The sequence below is a fragment of the Syngnathus leptorhynchus genome, chromosome 17, assembly GCF_054491065.1.
Source record: "Syngnathus leptorhynchus isolate UIUO chromosome 17, UIUO_Slep, whole genome shotgun sequence".
Taxonomy (NCBI): Eukaryota; Metazoa; Chordata; class Actinopteri; order Syngnathiformes; family Syngnathidae; genus Syngnathus; species Syngnathus leptorhynchus.
This window is the reverse complement of record NC_141211.1, coordinates 5,201,650-5,222,237: the sequence shown is the minus strand read 5'-3', so window position 1 is coordinate 5,222,237 and position 20,588 is coordinate 5,201,650. Positions and strand designations below refer to the sequence as shown.

Here is a 20,588-nt window from a genome sequence, read left to right as displayed (position 1 = left end):
GCGTACGTGACTGACAAAAATGCACTTTTTACAAAATGTTAATTTGTATTCATCCGCCAGGCTGAGTACTTCCATTTCCGGGATGTTTTTTATGCTTGCTAACCTCCACCGCCATTGCGGATCCACTGAGTCGGTGTAGTGGCAGCCCGCCGTTGGTCAAGGGAAGCTCGCTAGACTCGAGCGATTCGAAACGTACCACCACAACGACAGCACTTTCACTTCTCTTTGGAACCTCTGAATTTAGGTTTCCTGGCTGTTCGGCTGGGATCTGAGAGACACCGTAGTTTGTTAGCGTTCGAGGAAAGCGGAGGAGAGGGAGCGAACCCGCCATGGCTCAAATCCTGCCAATTCGTTTTCAGGAGCACCTGCAGGTACATTGATGAATTAATCCCTTGGTTTATGTGTGCCTTTCATTCATCCTCAATCACTTTGAATTTTCTTATGGCGTTGAGACTTTGTGATCTAAGGCAAACATTGCTAACAAGTAAAGTTAGCCTCGCAAGCTATGCTAACTAGCAAGGCTGGGTGGATGACGTTTATCTTGCTTAGCATCTAGCAATCTTGCTAACACTTTCGTGAGCCGCCCTTGTTCGCTTTAATGTAGTCTTTGATTATTACTAATGGTTGTCAATTGAAATGATATGGCTGACTTAAGATGAACATTTGCTGTACTTGACAGGGCCGATACGTAAAGCACGTAGAGCGCTAGTATTTTGGAAAGTTGACTGTCTTAAAAGCATGTACTCATACTACTGTGTGTCTATAACACACAATAATTAAGTTTAATGATTGTGTTACGTCTACCTGTTTTATTTGCTTTGAAATATTTCTCGAAATTGTATGAACGTAAAGGAAATACTAACGTTATTTGAATGCCTTACAAAGTATCGGTGTACCATTGGAACGCCTTCAAACATGCTAAATTGTATTGGTAGAATGAGTCATGTGATTTCTTTACACTTTGTGCTCAGGGTAGGAGTAAATTATTACCTTTTCATATGACACTTGTGTCTTTAATGTCAGATTTAAAAATGTAGGGGTGAATGCAGATGCTGGTAAATGGTACTGTATTTTTGACAATTTGGTCCTTAAGATAAGGAGGAAGTAAAGTAAAAACTGTTCCTAAAACTATGTTCTATGCAGCCCCACTAGTCTAAACATGGTATTCTGGTTAGTATTGTGTTAGTGTGATATGATTTTAGCAGCTAAATCCACTTAATTTCATCCATGGGCCCGCCATTTTGCTGCTTTCTGTTAATTGAAAATAACACGAGTGGATCGCTGATCAGGTTCTGTCAATTGAAAATGACACGAGTGGGTCGCCGATCAGGTAACAACTAATCATGACACCTGTTTTCTCCGTTTGGTCAGGTGACAGTCACACGTTGAACCTGTGTCACCTGTGTCAAAATGGTCACCCCATGATATGGATCAAAATTGATCAATACACTTAATTGGTCCAACACAAACAATTGAATGGTAGTGCAAGCAACCACAGTTATTATTTGGAAGGCCCTGTCTAAATAATCAAATCTCGTGCTCACAATCAACTAATTTCCTAATTGATGCATGCCCAACTTTAGTTGGTATGCAAACCAAGTTTCTCACCCAGCAGTTATAAATCTTCCCCTTTTCAGTCTTAACGGGCACGAGTTGTCATGCAAAGCTTGCATTTTCATACATCATCCATTTCTGTAGAATGGTGCCAACTTCTGTTAAGCCAACTTTAAATTGCCTGGATGTCAAATAAGGTGTTTGTCACATGATTTACATCCATGCACTGTTCTCATTGGTTGTTGGTTTAACTGTGATCTGCAATAGAATTCTTATGAATGGCTTTTAAGTTCAACTGCATAATTTGACTCAGCAAGTGGATTTAGAAAATGTTTAAAAAAAAAAAAAAAGTCACCACTCGGGCCTTTTTCAAATACATTTTCCTTTTGTTGTAAGAGTTTATTGTACCGTGGCATTTGAACTTTGCTTGTAACAGACCTGCTGGTGTCTCGTGACTTGCTGGCAAGGATACAGACAGCTATGCTCAAGACTTGACATTCTGCAGCGTTGTTTTAAGTGTGAGAGAGCGAGAGATTGCGTTTGGGAGTAAAAGGAAACAGAGTAGCCACAACTTTCCCCTTTTTGAAGTTTTCAGAGGAATACTTTCCTCTCCTTTGCATTTTGTGCAGTATTGAGAGCTCCACGCTCTTGAGCTGCTCACATGTCACCCACCATTGTCACATGGTGTAGTGGAGGAGGCTGAACTTGGCAGGCCTGTTGTTTCAATCTCGATGGACAATGGTCCCAAGTTTCCTGTTGTGGGATATGGCGATGAAGTGGTGCAAGGCTCAGCACATTACATAGCCCCCCCACTCCCTGCCCTTCCTTGAACTTTTACATGTGATGATCATACACAGGACATTTTTTTTTTTTTTTAATGCTGAGTAAGTCAGCGCTTTCCTTTGAAGGAAATGGTAAGCAGCTTCTATCCACACTGGAGGTGTCAGGAAAGATCCTCTTGAACAACCACAGTCTTAATGTTGTGGCTTCTCGCTTGGATAATTACTTTACCACACGCAAGTGCACAATCCCCCCCCAGCCATGCTATTGAATAACTGTTGAGAGGAAAGTCGTTTTAACAGACTGCTTTCCAAATAAATGATAACAACAACTGTCAATGCTTATCGGTGGAAACAGTTGAATTTGGAACTTGTTGCTTTTCTTTTGTTTCAATACTTTACTTTTCTCCCCCCCCCACCGCCCGCCTTCTTAGCTCCAAAATCTGGGAATCAACCCATCCAACATAGGTTTCAGCACCCTAACCATGGAGTCGGATAAATTCATCTGCATCCGGGAGAAAGTTGGCGAGCAGACTCAGGTGGTGATCATTGACATGGCCGATCCAAATACACCAATCCGCAGGCCTATCTCAGCAGACAGCGCCATTATGAATCCAGCAAGCAAGGTCATTGCACTCAAAGGTAAGACCTAATATTTACAATACAGTGCTGCGTTATCAGATGTTATTCAGCCTTGATGTATTTCCTAGTAGTGTTTCAATATAGAAGCAAAGCTTTTTTTTGTCAGCTAATTTAGCTTTCCACGTAGCCCTTTAAATCAGTAGCTATGTTTAATGAACATTTGTCCTAGAACTGTTAGAAGTATCTTTTTTTGTTTTTTTTTAATTCCTTTTTAAGCATCCATGATTGCTTTGACTTTTTTTGTGTTGTCTTTTTGTGCTCTTTTGTTTTTCTTTACCGCTTTCTTGTGTTTGCAGACGGTGAGTTAAAATTACACTTTCATACTATGGAAGTAAAATCCTGTTTTGAAAGAGACTTCTGAATGATGCAATCAATTCAGTCAACACAGCAGAAGTAAAACTGAGCAGAAAGAAATGGTGAGGTTTTGGTCCAATTTTTTTCCAAGGTGGACCGACCAGCACCAACCCTCCTAATTTGCCCTATTCATGTTTGGACCTTTTTGTCAGAGTTCCATCTAACTAAACAGGATTTATCTTTCATGACTTATAGCTTGCTGGCATTCCATCATATTTTTTTTCCTTCAATATAAAAGTGATTGATTGAACCTATTTTACATATGCCATTATAATGTTAATTTTTTTCTTCTTAATTTTCATTTTAAATCCATGCTGTCTTTCCCATATGTTGCTTTTTTCCTGATTGTGTTTGATATCCTAATTTTGCAATTTTTGACAACACCGAGAGTTGAGTCGAAGGAATACACAGTCAGTCTTCATAATTTAGAGTAAACCTGCAAGCAAGAAGCATAATAACGCCAATATTATACTTTGAACCTTTTTTAAATACATATTCTTTAGGGTACCGGCATGACCAAACTGGTTCTATAAAATGACAAATTATGGATCAGTCAGTTGGATTGTTTGATGTCGAGAGCCATAATCTGCATGTATCGCTTCAGAACATTGCTTCAATTTGTAGTCAGTTCTGGTCTTTGTATCATAAACAGTTAAGCACTCCCCATTCGTCCACCCACTAGTTCTTGCTGTTGCATCATTAACAATTCTTTACAACTAAGATTGTCATTAGTCACAATTCTCACACGATCCCGCGATTCACTCTATTGCCCCGCGCTTGCTCATTGAAATTTGGCTGCTGCTGCTGCTGCAAATTGTTTGACTGTCAGGGCTTAGCGATGGCAAAGTGATTGTGACGGTTGTGCTGTTTCACCTTGGTCTTTGCATTCTTTCACCTGTAATGAGTTGTGATCAAAAAAATGACGTCACACTGCTTCTTAATGAAGCTTGAACTCACTGAATTAACACCCAACTAATTAAACACAATGCAGGTGAGTAAATTTAACATATTTTACCACGCGGCCAGTAATTTATCAAAGAAATGAAATGCTGGAAAGAGTTCCTTGAAGAAAAAAAAAAAGGTTAAATTCCCCCACCCGCTTAAATGCATTGTCTGACACAATGTTGGACATAATATCTGGGTGCAAATTATTTTGTGAGTAATGCACAAACTTTTAAATATACAAACTTTTTAATGGCATAATTCCGGTATCTGAATGCTTTTACTGTGTCAAGTTATTGTTGAATGCAGTAAGTAATACAAATAAGGGAATCATGTTCTGAGTTGCAACAGGGCAGGTGGATTAAAGGTGAACTACCAAGGTCAAGGTGCAGAAATTTCATTTACAGTTACAGAAATCATAGTGATTTTCCTTGAAAGGTTCTGCAACAAAATATTCAGCTAACGGCACCAGCAACTTTATCCAAGTGTTTTCTTTTTATAAATGGCCAACTCTAGTAATTCCAATGACCTTGTTGGGGTTTCTATTTTCAACGGAGGCGTGCCAACAATGATCTCCATGTGTATTTTAAATTCATCTTCCCTTAGGCAATTCACAGCAGAACGTGATTGACTTGTTCTCTTTATTTTAATAGTGTAACATTTCATTCATACTGGATGCTATTTCTGACTGCAGCATGTATGGCCGTTGTTGCCTGATCAAAAATTCTTTTAATTTCATTGTCCTTTACTGTCACAGTTTTGTCTTTCTCTTTTTTTTTTTTTCTTATGAATTTGTCTTTAAAACCTAACGACCTTTGGGTGTGGCTTTTTTTCCTCCCATGTTTAGCTGCCAAAACCCTTCAGATTTTCAACATTGAAATGAAGAGCAAAATGAAAGCGCACACCATGACGGATGACGTCACCTTTTGGAAGTGGATTTCCCTCAATACAGTTGCACTTGTGACTGACACTGCCGTCTATCATTGGAGCATGGAGGGTGACTCGCAGCCCGTCAAAGTTTTTGACCGCCACTCCAGTCTGGCAGGCTGCCAGATTATCAACTACCGCACTGATGCCAAGCAGAAGTGGCTTCTGCTCATTGGTATTTCCGCACAGGTAATTTCTCATACATTTGTTTTATTTGCAAGCATGATGTTCCAGCTCTACTACTTTCTGGTGGTTGCTACCGAACATCCATCCATTTCTTGTCCGAGCAGGCTTTGTGGTGAAGGCGTGGTACTCCCAGAACTGGTTGCCGCCCACTCATAGACGAGTGCTACCAAACAATGCGGACCAAAACCAGCAGACATTCCAACCATTTATTTTCCTAGCAATAATGACACTTGGCTAATTTGCACATCCCTGTAGTATATTACTATGGTCCATTGTTGTAGTTCAGTCGGGACATTTTTAGAAAAGTTTTCAAGTCTGAAAGGAGACAATTGGTCCTTCAGCAAATAATTTGTGGTTCTCTTCCATCCAAACTAGCAAAATCGGGTGGTGGGAGCCATGCAGTTGTATTCTGTGGATAGGAAGGTTTCTCAGCCCATTGAAGGACACGCTGCCAGCTTTGCCCAGTTCAAGATGGAGGGCAATACTGAAGAGTCTACACTTTTCTGTTTTGCTGTTAGAAGTCAGGCTGGTGGGAAGGTAAGTGGGCAGGCATTATGGAAAATGATTGCCCTACAGTTGTGCATTTCCATTGGCAATGTTTGTTTTTTTCTCCTACTTGTGTAGTTGCACATCATTGAAGTGGGAACCCCACCAACTGGCAACCAGCCATTTCCAAAGAAAGCAGTGGATGTCTTTTTCCCTCCAGAGGCCCAGAACGACTTCCCTGTCGCCATGCAGGTGATATGTTTGTCGAATGAAATGCATGGTTTTATTATGCACCTACATTTTGGATCGCTTTAGTATAAAATCCTATTATCCTATTTCATAATATGGAACAAATCTGAATTTGGAATTTGATCCGCAGTTTTCTCCTTACATTTTGTTTTTTTTAACAGATAAGCTCTAAGCAAGATGTCGTTTTCCTCATTACTAAATATGGCTACATTCACCTGTATGACTTGGAAACGGGCACCTGCATCTATATGAACCGCATCAGTGGAGAAACCATCTTTGTCACAGCTCCTCATGACGCCACCGCAGGAATCATTGGGGTCAACAGGAAGGGACAGGTAAGTGCACCAAGGTGCTATCGTTAATGGCATTATCTTAATTGATTTGGAAAAATGTTCAACTTTAAAATACTGAAACGCTTTTCAAAACCTAGAAAGCCCTTCCATTTGACACGCATAAGCGTTTGCTTCTGTTCTCAACGACAGTATCTTCTCAGAGCCTCCCGCATGCATGACAGCGGTGTAAATTATGCAAGGTGTACTGTTTCACACACAGGGAGGGAGTCGCGTGTTGTTTCAGTGTTAGTGTAAAGCTGAATCAGAAAGGAGAACTGGATCCAAGCAGCTGATGAAGAATATTCCAGTCAGCCCATGTAGCACATGAATAATTGAGGGGAGCGAGGAAAACTGATCCGAAGGCAGTGGTGGTTCTGGATGCGTGTGCGTATAGCTGTGATCTGGAAAAATATTGGACTGCGCTTTCAGTTTTGGAAATAGATGGAGAGAAATATTGGTAACCTGATGCAAAGTCATTCATCAAGTAGTAGCCAATTTGGCGTTCACCTCTCAATAAAGCAACAGAGGCTGCATTGGTGGTGAGAAGAATGAGGTCTAATCCACTATGGTAATGGCTGGAGGTCTGACCTGCTGAGTTTGTTTGCAGAGGGGGGCCCAACACAGACAGTCTTTCTCCTTGACACCCCCCTCCCCACCTCCCTTATACCACTACTTCTTTCTACTCCCCTTTCATTCAGATGCCAGACTGCTCACAAAAAAAAAAGCATGCGTGACACTGACCCACTCAGAATACATTTGTATTCAGGAGCCAAAGCCCAAGGCCAGACAGAGATTTAATGTGACTCACTGTGAGATTCAGCCCAGTTTGCTTTAGAGTGTTATTAAGGTATTTGTCATATGCTTGCAAGGTTTGTTCAAAGGCCATCCGGTACGGATCGCGGTCTGTGGAAGGCAACGGAAAATGCATGCTTTACATGTCATAAAATGTTCTTCAAAGTTGGATAATCATATACACCTCTTGTATATCAAGAGATTTGACTGAGATGTTCCTTCTACGTCCATTTAAAACAGGTGCTGTCTGTCTGCGTGGAGGAAGAAAACATCATACCATACATCACCAATGTGCTGCAGAATCCAGATCTGGCTCTACGGTTGGCCGTCCGCAACAACCTCGCTGGTGCCGAAGAGCTCTTTGCTCGCAAATTCAACAACCTGTTTGCGGCTGGCAACTACTCCGAAGCTGCTAAGGTGGCTGCCAACGCACCAAAGGTATTCTCCTTGACAGGTTGCATTCATCATAATTAGAATGAAGGATTCCATGACCAAGTTTCTGCGCTTCCTTTTTTTTTTTTTTTTTTTTCCTCCACCCGTCAGGGTATTTTGCGAACCCCGGATACCATCCGCCGCTTCCAAGGCGTCCCCACTCAAGCAGGACAGACTTCTCCTCTGCTGCAGTACTTTGGGATCTTGTTGGACCAGGGCCAGCTTAACAAATTTGAATCCCTGGAGCTTTGCAGGCCTGTTCTCCAGCAGGGAAGAAAGCAGCTTTTGGAAAAGTGGCTCAAGGAAGACAAGGTATTTAATGTCTGGATGAATTTATGTCCACCAAGGGAAACTCCCAAGTCATGTGCCCATCCTACTTGTTTTTAGTTGGAGTGCTCTGAGGAGCTTGGGGACCTGGTGAAGGCAGTGGATCCTACCTTGGCGCTTAGTGTCTACCTTAGGGCCAATGTTCCTAACAAGGTCATTCAGTGTTTTGCGGAGACTGGCCAGTTCCCCAAGATTGTCCTTTATGCCAAAAAGGTATGTTGAGCTGGCTAATTCATTCAATGACAAATAGCCCCACTGAAGTAATACCACCACCCCTTCTTTTTACAGGTGGGCTACACTCCAGACTGGATATTTCTTCTTAGGAATGTCATGCGGATCAACCCAGAACAAGGCCTCCAGTTTGCCCAGATGCTGGTGCAGGATGAAGAGCCCCTGGCTGACATCACACAGGTTCGAATTTAATAACCATGTTTGTTTTAGAATTATTCCTTCAATTTTCTGTGTGACTAAAAGCTCTTTATCCAAACTAGAATTCGCCAGACACGAGGTACCGGTCTAATTCCAGTTGTCATCTCCATTTGTGTTTGTTTAGATCGTGGACGTGTTCATGGAATACAATCTAATCCAGCAGTGCACCTCATTCCTGCTGGATGCCCTTAAGAACAACAGACCATCAGAGGGACCTCTGCAGACCCGCCTGCTGGAGATGAACCTCATGCATGCCCCTCAGGTGGATGGATGGATGGATGGATGGATGGATGGATACATGGTTTGCAGAAAGGATGTACTTCCAAATTAACCTTTTATTGCTTTTGTGTCGTTGTCTCTAGGTTGCTGATGCTATCCTGGGCAACCAAATGTTCACCAACTATGACCGAGCACACATTGCCCAACTTTGTGAGAAGGCCGGACTGCTGCAAAGGGCATTGGAGCACTACACGGACCTGTATGACATCAAGCGGGCTGTGGTGCACACACACCTTCTCAACCCTGAGGTAGAACTACTCCAATCATCCGCTACTGTTCAATGTCATCAATTCCAAGGCAGTATGAACATGACAAAACTGCTGTCCCCTCTTCAAATTCCAGTGGCTGGTGAACTTCTTTGGCTCACTGTCTGTGGAGGACTCTTTGGAATGCCTCAGGGCCATGCTGTCAGCCAACATACGCCAGAATTTGCAGATATGCGTGCAGGTGGCCTCCAAGTACCACGAGCAACTTACTACACAGTCTCTCACAGAGCTCTTTGAATCTTTCAAGAGCTTTGAAGGTGAGATCATGTACTTTTTTTTAATGATCTTTGTCAGTCTTATAAAATGTTTAAAAGCGAATCTGGTTTTGGGGAAAAAAAGATATTGATGGCATGGGACCTTTTCCATCATTTATTGCTACTACTACAAGATTCATCAGGAAAATATCACGTCGTTTCATGTAAACTGTCTGTCTTTCAGGTCTCTTCTACTTTTTGGGCTCCATTGTCAACTTCAGCCAAGACCCCGAGGTTCACTTCAAATACATCCAGGCTGCTTGCAAGACAGGCCAGATCAAAGAAGTGGAGCGCATCTGTCGAGAGAGCAACTGTTACGACCCCGAGCGTGTCAAGAATTTCCTAAAGGTTATTACACCTTTGTCTCAAGATTGCTTAAATATCTTTCATCACTTTGTTGCTCTTACATGGCCTTATGAACTTGACCTTAAAACACTCTTCGAATGGTGCAGCCACACATTTTGACAGACAATATAACTTTACTCACAGACATAATACAGGTGACAGTTGTTTTGCCATGGCTGTATTATATTGCCCTCTGCTGGCAGGGGTACACACAGCAGAGGGAGATTGCGAATTCGTCATGATTGAGAATTTCATTATTTACATTTATTTAGTGCAATGAGTCAGTTATATGGTACAAGTGATTTTTAACCCTCAGTAGCTTTTGATAATGGCACTCAACCCTATTGAGTATGTTATGTTTGTATTGGTTTGCAAATGTTAAACCAATTACCACTATAGTCGTGAATTATTTTTTTCATGTGCTTTTCCTCTGTCTTTGGAATGAAAGGACATGTATCAGGTAAATCTGTCTTAATCCACGCACAGGGATGCAGGAAGTACTCTCATATCTGGAGTTGCTCTTAGCCATCTGTCCCTTATGACTGCAGTTATTGGCGTACTAGCTAGTTTCCCTGCACTCCTTTTGTGAATGAAATTGTCTGGTACGTATTAGTATACAGTGCCTAGTACTTCAGTAGAGCCTCAAGTCTGTGCTGCATGTTATTGGATTATACAAATTGCACAATCCTACTTTGTTAATCCTGTGTGGACCGGTGCAATGTGACAGCACACACGCCACCAGTGCATCATGGTTCAGAGGACCAGCATTGGCCTTTGAAATAGGGAAGCGGCTACTACGAGGATGTTAAAGTTGCAAGCGCTGCATCACACGTGCTGGGTCAACATATCTCATAAAGTTTGATGAAATCATTGAGCTGCGTTTCAGTCTCACTATGCACAATTCAGTGTGGTAATAATACGAAACACTTGTTGCTTCAGTTTCTTGTGTAGTTGGTTGCAATAAAGCATCTTTTTTTTTTTCTCCTCACTTTGTCACGGACAGGAAGCAAAATTGACCGACCAACTGCCGCTCATCATCGTTTGCGACCGTTTTGACTTTGTGCACGACTTGGTCCTGTACTTGTACCGCAACAACCTGCAGAAGTACATTGAGATCTATGTTCAGAAGGTAAGGCTCAAACTAAATTGGAGATGCTACTTGAGAAGGCTTGCAATGCAAACTCAAGCCTCATCTGTGTTTTAGGTAAACCCAAGTCGTCTGCCTGTGGTGGTCGGGGGTCTCTTGGATGTGGACTGCTCAGAAGATGTCATTAAGAGCCTGATTCTGGTAGTCAGGGGACAGTTTTCAACTGATGAACTTGTGGCGGAGGTGGAAAAGAGGAACAGGTACAGCGGAGTTTATTGATTGCTTCCCATTTTGTTGGAATCGTACCTTTGTCTCTTAAACACATGGAATACTATAAAGATAGGAAACCAGACTCTTATCAAACTGTTTCTATTGTGTGTGTTTTTAAAGACTGAAGCTCCTGCTGCCATGGTTGGAGTCTCGCATACATGAGGGCTGTGAGGAGCCAGCAACCCACAATGCCCTGGCCAAGATCTACATCGACAGCAACAACAACCCAGAACGCTTCCTGAGGGAAAACCCATTCTACGACAGCCGTGTGGTGGGCAAGTACTGCGAGAAGAGAGACCCCCACCTAGCCTGTGTGGCCTACGAGAGGGGGCAGTGTGACCAGGAGTTGATCAATGTAAGGCATTTAATTAAGAGGAAGAGAATGCATATGAAATTGTATCGTCATAATATTGGGAGGGGGACAAATTGTAATGGCATAAATTGTTTCTTTCCACACAGGTCTGCAATGAGAACTCACTGTTCAAGAGCTTATCTCGTTACCTGGTGCGTCGCAAGGATCCTGAGCTCTGGGCCAGCGTGCTGCTGGAAACAAACCCCTTCCGACGACCACTTATCGACCAGGTATTCCCGAGATGATATTCCGTGCCTTTTCTGCTGTACGTCTCTAAGCTTTTGATGTCTTCTCAGGTGGTGCAGACAGCACTGTCAGAGACCCAGGACCCAGAAGAGGTGTCTGTCACAGTCAAGGCCTTCATGACTGCTGACTTGCCCAACGAGCTCATTGAGCTACTGGAGAAGATTGTGTTGGACAACTCTGTTTTCAGTGAACACAGGTATGGAGTGATATTTCTATTTCTGACAAATGTTAAAAAGAATGTGTGCTGAAAGTGTGCCGTGTCAATTCTTGCCTGCAGAAATCTGCAGAATCTGCTGATCTTGACCGCGATCAAAGCTGACCGCACCCGTGTGATGGAGTACATCAACAGACTTGACAACTACGACGCTCCCGATATCGCCAACATCGCCATCAGCAACGAACTCTTTGAGGAGGCCTTTGCCATCTTCAAAAAGTTTGACGTCAACACATCGGCCGTGCAGGTAAGTCGTTATTGCTTTGTGCAGGAAGCGCAAGCATTTAACGTAACTTTTTTTTTGGGTAAATCCTTCCTCTTCTTTGTCTCTAGGTGCTGATTGAACACATTAGCAACCTGGACCGGGCCTACGAGTTTGCAGAGCGCTGCAATGAACCTGCAGTGTGGAGCCAGCTGGCCAAGGCTCAACTCCAAAAGGGTCTCGTCAAAGAGGCCATAGACTCCTACATCAAAGCCGATGACCCCTCTGCATACATGGAGGTCGTGCAGGCTGCTGATAAGAGCGGTAAGGAGAAAGGGCTGCCAATTTTCATAAATCAGTGATGCGGGATGCCATCTGGTGGACAGACATTGAATAAGTAAGATGTTTTTAGGGGATTAGGTTCAACAGTTTCAGAAGAATCATTACCATGTGTCGGCCAGTGGCAGGTGCAAGAGACCATCAACATTTACTTGACGTTAGGTTGTGATTGTCACAAGAATTGGAGGATTTGTGTTTGCTAACTGTACGTTGTGTTTTAGGCAACTGGGAGGACTTGGTCAAATTCCTCCAGATGGCCCGTAAGAAGGCCCGTGAGTCCTACGTGGAGACAGAGCTGATCTTTGCTTTGGCCAAGACCAACCGCCTAGCCGAATTGGAAGAGTTCATCAACGGACCCAACAATGCTCACATTCAGCAGGCAAGCTGCGTTCTTGGTGCCTTATGCCAATGTTGTACCTGTTCGATACTCGACCTTACTAAATACGTTTATGATCTCATAGGTCGGTGACCGCTGCTACGACGAGAAGATGTACGAGGCTGCCAAGTTGTTGTACAACAACGTCTCCAACTTCGGTCGACTGGCCTCTACCCTCGTGCACCTCGGAGAGTACCAGGCTGCCGTCGATGGCGCCCGCAAAGCCAACAGCACCCGTACTTGGAAGGAAGTCTGCTTTGCCTGCGTAGATGGACAGGAATTCCGACTGGCTCAGATGTGTGGCCTCCACATTGTGGTGCATGCCGATGAACTCGAAGAGCTAATCAATTACTACCAGGTAAGAATGATTTCTATTGCTGTTCGGTTGAAGTTTCCTCATTCCCATTCAACCAACTGGTAGCACTAATTATAAAAAGTCATTTTGACACTTGACATGAATCACTTTCACAAAATCAGCTTTTACCACTTAGTGACCTGAAGTCGTCCTCCACTTTCCCCTACAGGACCGCGGTTACTTCGAGGAGCTGATCACCATGCTGGAGGCAGCTCTGGGCCTGGAGCGCGCACACATGGGCATGTTCACCGAGCTGGCCATCCTTTACTCTAAGTTCAAACCCCAGAAGATGAGGGAGCACCTGGAGCTGTTCTGGTCAAGAGTGAACATCCCCAAGGTCCTGAGAGCAGCGGAACAAGCACACTTGTGGGCCGAGCTGGTTTTCCTATACGACAAGTATGAGGAGTTTGACAACGCTATCATCACCATGATGAACCACCCGACAGATGCTTGGAAGGAAGGACAGTTCAAAGACATTGTGACTAAGGTAGATTTTCAATTTGTCTCATGAGGGAAGAAGGGAATCATTTTATGATGTCCATTCTGCTAATTAGTTGAACATGTTCTCGCTCTCTGTTAACCCTTTAGGTGGCCAATGTGGAACTGTACTACAAAGCCACCCAGTTCTATCTGGAGTTCAAGCCCCTGTTACTGAATGATCTCCTCATAGTGCTGTCTCCAAGACTGGACCACTCTCGTGCCGTCAACTTCTTCAGCAAGGTACATTTTAGCTTCTCACCATAAACTGTAAGTTGAGTGAGGTGCACGCATCCATGTGTTGTTTTTTTTCCCCGTTCCGCAGGTGAAACAGCTGCCTCTTGTTAAGCCCTACCTGCGCTCAGTGCAGAACCACAACAACAAGTCGGTCAATGAAGCACTTAACAACCTCTTCATCACAGAAGAGGACTATCAGGTAAGCAAGCTGCTTTGTCATTGACTTTATTTTTTTTCGCTGGGGAAATATTCACGTTCTTTCAAATCTCTCTTAGGCTTTGAGGACGTCAATAGACGCCTACGACAACTTTGACAACATTTCACTCGCGCAGCGTTTGGAAAACCACGAGCTGATTGAGTTCCGAAGAATCGCCGCGTATCTTTTCAAGGGCAACAACCGCTGGAAACAGAGTGTGGAGCTCTGTAAGAAGGACAGGCTTTACAAGGTGTGTTTCACTTTTGGTGGGGGTGAGATTGTAACTTATTGCAAACTTCACTCACATGTGCCGCCGTGTGCTCCCTGCAGGATGCCATGCAGTACGCAGCAGAGTCGAAGGACACGGAGCTGGCCGAGGAACTGCTCTCCTGGTTCCTGCAGCAGAACAAGAAGGAATGTTTTGCGGCGTGCTTGTTCTCCTGCTACGACCTGCTGCGGCCTGATGTGGTGCTCGAGACCTCCTGGAGGCACAACATCATGGACTTTTCTATGCCATATTTCATTCAGGTCATGAGAGAACACCTCACTAAGGTAGGTCATTTCTTTATTTTATTTTTTTACGTCAGTGCATGTCATCACGGATGGAACTGTACAAGTATGAAATCAGTAAGAATCATCTAATTTGAGATTGGAGATTTTACATTTCCGTGTAACATTTGTGTTAGCTTTTGGCGTGTTTAACAAGTTTGTGTGGTTTGTATGTGGCACTTAACCTTTTTTTTACTTTGGCAGGTGGACAAGCTCGAAACCTCGGAATCACTAAGAAAAGAAGAGGAACAAGCAACAGAGACGCAACCCATCGTCTATGGTAAGTCCTCATTTGGACAAAATTTAAATACTGGAAGAAAAATACCATTTAGGCCAGGTTCTATTGCCTCTTTTCCCACTTTTGTTCATGTCTATTTTGCAGGCACACCACAGCTGATGCTGACAGCAGGCCCCAGCGTAGCTGTGCCCCCCCAGCAAGCGTACGGCTACGGCTACCAGGCGCCCGCTGCCCCTTACGGTCAGCCCGCCGCCGCGCCAGGATTTGGCTACGGCATGTAAAAGGTCCTTTTGTCCTGTTTATGTGCTGACTGGAGCTAGCATCCATCCGAGGTTCAAAAGTCCTTCAGCAGACCATTATGGTTCCCTCCCTGCCCACAACACGAAGCAAATTAGGGATCATGCAAAGAACCACCATCCTATTTTGTACTTTTCTCCCTTACAAGCTTTCATGAAGGACTATTGTTTTTGTTTTCAAAGATTTAATCAGAAAAAGATTAATTTTCTCACATTCCGTATTGACTAGATTAATTTCTTCTATTTTATTTGAATGGTATGTGGTTTATGTACAATAGGGTGGGCGGGGGCCGGGGGGGGGGAAGAGCTAGTTGTCTTCTCAGTTGAGAAGCTTCTGATTTGCACACAGTAGTGAGAAGAAATTAATGTAGACTCTTTTCCTATTGGTCTGTGTGAGAACAGCTTCCTGACTGCATTCAATCTTGTATATTCCGTCACAAAACCCGCTAGCGCTCCCTTTCTTTTGATCGTGTGACCGCTAGTCCGGAAACACTACATTGTCGTCTCGGTCACGTCCCCCCGCAAAACACTCTTCAGGGCTGAATGTCAAAGGAGAGGTTGACTTTTTTTTCCTAGTCTATGCAGGACTTTGTACAACATCCAGACAAGATTCCGTTGTGCTTAAATGCCATGACGGAGGACCATTCCAACACAGGAGGTAGAATGCACCCTCCATATGCTGCAGCTCATTTCTGCGCGTATTAGTCTGGGTCACTGCGGAAATTCTCAAAACAAATATACTCTAGTGGTTAAGAATTGTCACAGGATGTGTGGTCATTTGAAGTATATATAGATATATATAGAGAGCAAAACGTTTTCATGTATACAGAAAATCATTCATTCCTTTTTCAATTTATAATCCTGCCTAAATTATCCACGATGAAATTGTGCACTTACGATACTTGATTGTGCATAATCAGGATCATAATGTATGAAGCAGCGGTTTTGTTTTCCACAAAAAGAAAAATAAAGGCTTCTGGTTTGTCAAAAAGTATTTTTTGTCTTAAATGTAATGACAATGTCATTTTGCATGGCCATCAATAATAGGGCATTTTAAAAACTGGACAATTTAACTGCAAGTGGCCACAACCACTGAGATTTTGGTTACATTAGACCAGTGTAGGATTCAGAAGATGTGCTGTGGTACATGATCCAATTTCACTTTATTAGTCAGAATATTTCTTTACAAAAAAAATAATAATGCAACTTTGTTCACTTATCTGTTCCAGTGATTTATACCAACAGGTAATGTCATTTGCATTAAATTGTTTTAGTATAGAAGCTGTATACATCTGACAATCATCTGATGAGATGGAGCTTTAGTAAAGCTTCAAATCTCCACTGACAGAGTCAATAAGCGCAGCAGGAGCAGGACCGATACCGAGCACCGTGCGGGAGCCAGGGGCGATTTGTGTCCTGCCCGCATCCTGTATTAGGCTGACAGGCAGCTTCATCTCCTTGGCGAGCCCCAGGAGCTGAATCAGGGTGTCCTCGTCCGGGGCCTTCACCACCACTTTGGGCTGGCCGCAGTACTCCCACATCTTGAGGAGCTCGGGGTTCCTTCGCTGCACTTGCTTGTAGGCCGCCACGGCCGCGTGGGCGCACTGGGCCGCCACCTTCCCTTTGCCCATCTTCAAGTCATTGCGGACCACCAGGATCATCTTGAAGTCCCCTCCTTCACCCATCTCCAACGCTTCGGTCGAGCTGGACCCCTTGCCGCCAAACAGACATTTGGGGAATGGACCCAAGTGGCCACCCAGTTGCCAACCCAGGAGAAGCCCGCAACCTAGTCCTGCAGCGACACCCATGCCCAGTGGACTTTTGAGCATTTCCAATGGACGCTGGAGGATGTCCATGCTAAACCTAGGGCACGGCAAATGAATACATGAATTAGTTTCTGGAACTCACTTTTCTGCAGAAAAATTTCAATATTAGTCAGACCCTTGTTAATATTGTGAAAATGTTCAGTTGGAGACGTCATCATGGGAAATTGGGAATGTACAACAATGAAAGTGTTTCTTAATAAACATTGGGATTAAGAGGGTTTTCAATTGGACCTTTTAATATGGATGGGTCACGGGTGTGCAATTTTCAGTGAAAACAATATTTACCTAAAAGAATTATACTGTTTTGGCTCTTTCAATGTTTATAAATTAGCCAAAAAAAGTTTACTCGTTTAATTTCACATTCAAATTACCCACGTACAGAGCATTTTTTTAACTACTCACATTTGAGTCCAGTTCATCTTATATTTCTTAACAGAATCGCACGTTTATATGATCATTTCAGAATTCTTGTTATAAAAAAATGGTCTCAATGAGAAGAAAATTATTCTTTGGATACGGTTAATGAATTCAGATAGTCTGTTCGGTTGAATGGCGGTCCACTCAGCCAGCGAGCTAACGTTAGCTTCTGTTAGCGCTTACAAACATTTCGTCAGTAGCACATCGGTCTCTATGACAGTGGCGCCGACGTTAAACTCGCTCGTAAACATTTATTCACAGGACATTCGAAAAGTTACTTACTCAAATCTGCTCCACGTATTAACTACCAAACAGGCATGAGCCGGGTTTCTTCCTCTGTTCTTTTGAATCGTAGAAAGGTATGCTAGCGCCACCTCATGTATTGGAGATTACACTCTTCTTCGTTTCCTATTCTTTGACGGGCAGAATGGCGCTACCTAGCGTACTGGAGAGTAATTTAACGAGAATAAAATCAGAATTCTGACATTAAAGTGAGAATTCCCACTTTCTGTCTTTAAAGTCAGAATTCTGACTTAATTCTGACATTAAATTCAGAATTCCCACTTTAGAGTCAGAATTCAGAGTAAAAAAAAGTCAGAATCCCGTCACCCTCCTTTTTTTTTTTTTTTTTTTTCTTCACTGGTCCTAATCCTCCCGTACCCGTACACGACCGTGTGTTGCGAATAATATTTTAAACCACTAGTACTAGTTCCACTTTTCGCCCTCTACTACAGAGCGTACTACTAACGCTGCCCTTCCCTCGTAACATTTCTAGGACCTACTAGGAGTAGGCCTCCATTAATTGTGAGCAATTAATTGAATTTGATTCACATTTGATTGATACATTCTACCTACTTTTCTTGAATGTATCTTGGATTGCTTTTTTGGACAAATGTATTTTTGTTCGGCAAAAAAACCCCATCAAGAACTCCCAACTCTCAGAACCACCCCAGGGCAAATAGTCTGCTTATTTCTCGAGCTTTAATTGAACTGTCTCTCTTGTTTCGTGCCAGCCTACTATGAACCTTTTATGTCTTTTTGCAGCCTGCTCCAGCTCCAGAACCCTCCCAATGGAAAGCCTGAATTTTTTATTTTATTTTTTGGCATATGTGCCTTATCTCCTCCATTGCCACACCCCCAAATTTTGAGATGTGGCCCACTGCTCCCAATGTGCCTGTGACTCCACAACACATTTATCAAAAACCGGTGTATTATTGTGCCATGACTGCTTTTATAATTAAGTGTTCCATGCTTATCTTCAACTATGAAAGCTTTCTGTCACGCATTAGATCTCTCAGCCTTAGGTTTATGTGCTCTGTATTAGCTTTCCTCTCTCTCTCTCTCTCTCTCTCTCTCTCTCTCTCTCTCTCTCTCTCGCTCTCTCGCTCTCTCTCTCTTTTTCTCAGAGAGTTACTCATCAGGTCTGAGTTGTTTTGGTAGAAAGCAGTTGCGCAATCAAGTGCTAGATTCGTGCTGTGCTGTATCACGCATGTTGACATGGATCTGTTTTCAATATACGGACAGTCATTTAACAGTGAAACCGTCTACCGCAGTATGATGAAGCACATAAACTCGACTTGTTGTTGATGAGTGTGTTTAGTGTGCACAAATCCGCTTGCATCAAATGAATAGCTCCTTTCTTGTTGACAGTTCAAGTGGTGGCATGTTTTAAATGCCAAGAGCTTGCTTCAAAGGCATGCCATTGCAGTAACGCTTGCGATTCAAATGTCAACACTTTGCCCATTAATAATAACGCTAAATAAATCATTATTACAAAAGTTTTTGACATTAAAGGGACAATGAACTGACAGCTCTGTCCCGAAAAAATAAATGCTTCGTGAGCCGACGTATACATTTCTCCCACCAATTCCTTTAGTACGGGGACATTGAACACAACACCTCTGACTTTGTGGAGTTATTTAAAAAAAAATATATATTTATGGCACAACTTTTGGATCTCAAAGCATGGCACATTTAGCTACAAGTACAGAATGGGATTGATTTAAAAAAACATTTCAAGTGATAAAGGATGAAGTGTGGTACTAAAAATCACTTGTGAATATTCAGCAAAACGAAACCGATAAATATGAATTTCCTGTAAAGTGCTATCGCTATGGAGTTTATTGTTTTTCAGGTAAAAGTACTGCAACAGAAATCAAAAATAACTAAATTATGTTAATTTGTGCTGAACAAAAATACCTTCATTCAAACTAAAGATAAAGTTTAATCTGGAATTGCTTTGCCAAGTCGTGACCTTTAACTTGCAGCCAGTTCGTCCCACTGGCAGAGCTAAAGGGGGGCCAAGGGGGCACTGGACCTCCCCTAAAATATCAGGCAGTATTTAATATAGTATAGTGAATATTTATCAGCAATTTGGGGGGGTTTGTTTGTGCTCCTTATTGTTTTGCAGCCCTCATGACATGGCCACTCCCCAAAGAAAAATCATAGCAAGACAAAAGTGTTTGTTTTGTTTGCCTTTCCCAATCACATACCCAGCCTGAAAAAAAAAAAAAAAAAGGACTCACGTTACAGATAGACAAGAGATGACCTTGACGGTCTTGGCGCTGTCAACTCACAAGACCTTCTGGCTCATTGTTTAGTCTTCCTCATGAAATATTTAATCGTGCGCAGAAGAGCAATCTGAGGACACGCTTATCATTTTCCTGTCATTACGCTTCATCTCGCATACTGATAGGACTTGTGTTTTCTCCATTAGAGATGCCGTTGGAGGTCAGAAGACTAAAGAGATTTCCCGAGCTGCACAGCAAGTATTTTACAACATTGTGAGGCCCCCCCCCGGGAAGGTCAACGCGTGCGCTCGGGGAGGCCTCGTCTAAGTGTGTGACGACAAAGTGTTTATTTTGTAAACGACAAGAGGATGTGGTTAGCCACAAGCACCGCGAGCGGCGTGCTCGGAGAGAAGCAACATTTTCAATCGCATGGCTCCACGTGTGCTTCTCAAGGATACGTGAGAACATAACAGGTTACTCAAGAGAATTCAAGGCATCTGTTGTGGTATAGCTTTACAATTTGGAACAAGATGGTTATGGAACACATGAGATCTTTTGATATGTAATGTCCACATCTGCTTGGTAAAATTTTGGATGATTTTTTTTTTTTAATACAATATATTCTTCATATTTTAGGTTTTTTTCTGTCACTTAGTAGTTATAATATGTTTTTTTTTCTCGATTGAAAAAAAAAATTCACTGCAGAATGTGTTTAAAATTAAATTGAGGTCAATTTTTGACAGTCCTCAATGGCCAGTTGAAACCGGTTGAAATCAGTCAGGTTAATTATCAGACGGCCGACTCGGTAAACAAGGTAACACCTCGA

At 42.8% G+C, this 20,588-nt stretch overlaps 2 protein-coding genes across 3 annotated transcripts; one reads left to right on the top strand and one right to left on the bottom strand.

Moving 5' to 3' along the window:
* The first annotated feature begins 92 nt into the window (after positions 1 to 92).
* Positions 93 to 16,003, top strand: cltca (clathrin, heavy chain a (Hc)). Its single transcript, XM_085935355.1, has 30 exons — positions 93 to 371; positions 2,768 to 2,975; positions 5,119 to 5,387; positions 5,760 to 5,921; positions 6,009 to 6,122; positions 6,281 to 6,454; positions 7,484 to 7,681; positions 7,787 to 7,987; positions 8,063 to 8,215; positions 8,291 to 8,413; positions 8,556 to 8,693; positions 8,794 to 8,958; positions 9,053 to 9,233; positions 9,415 to 9,578; positions 10,579 to 10,704; positions 10,780 to 10,922; positions 11,053 to 11,287; positions 11,392 to 11,514; positions 11,581 to 11,726; positions 11,808 to 11,991; positions 12,078 to 12,270; positions 12,507 to 12,664; positions 12,747 to 13,019; positions 13,186 to 13,503; positions 13,605 to 13,736; positions 13,819 to 13,929; positions 14,006 to 14,176; positions 14,257 to 14,478; positions 14,680 to 14,755; positions 14,858 to 16,003. The coding sequence occupies exons 1-30, from the start codon at positions 330 to 332 to the stop codon at positions 14,992 to 14,994; spliced, it is 5,040 nt and encodes a 1,679-aa protein (XP_085791481.1). The 5' UTR covers positions 93 to 329; the 3' UTR covers positions 14,995 to 16,003.
* A 152-nt stretch (positions 16,004 to 16,155) lies between these two features.
* Positions 16,156 to 17,621, bottom strand: ptrh2 (peptidyl-tRNA hydrolase 2). 2 transcript variants are annotated; one of them, XM_085935360.1, is made up of 2 exons: positions 17,535 to 17,621; positions 16,156 to 16,872 (listed from the first exon to the last, which is right to left on the bottom strand). In XM_085935360.1, the coding sequence occupies exon 2, from the start codon at positions 16,863 to 16,865 to the stop codon at positions 16,329 to 16,331; it is 537 nt and encodes a 178-aa protein (XP_085791486.1). In that variant the 5' UTR covers positions 16,866 to 16,872; positions 17,535 to 17,621; the 3' UTR covers positions 16,156 to 16,328. The 2 variants fall into 2 exon arrangements, with proteins under 2 accessions (XP_085791486.1, XP_085791485.1); XM_085935359.1 differs by lacking the exon at positions 17,535 to 17,621 and adding an exon at positions 17,238 to 17,511.
* Between the last annotated feature and the right edge of the window lie 2,967 nt (positions 17,622 to 20,588).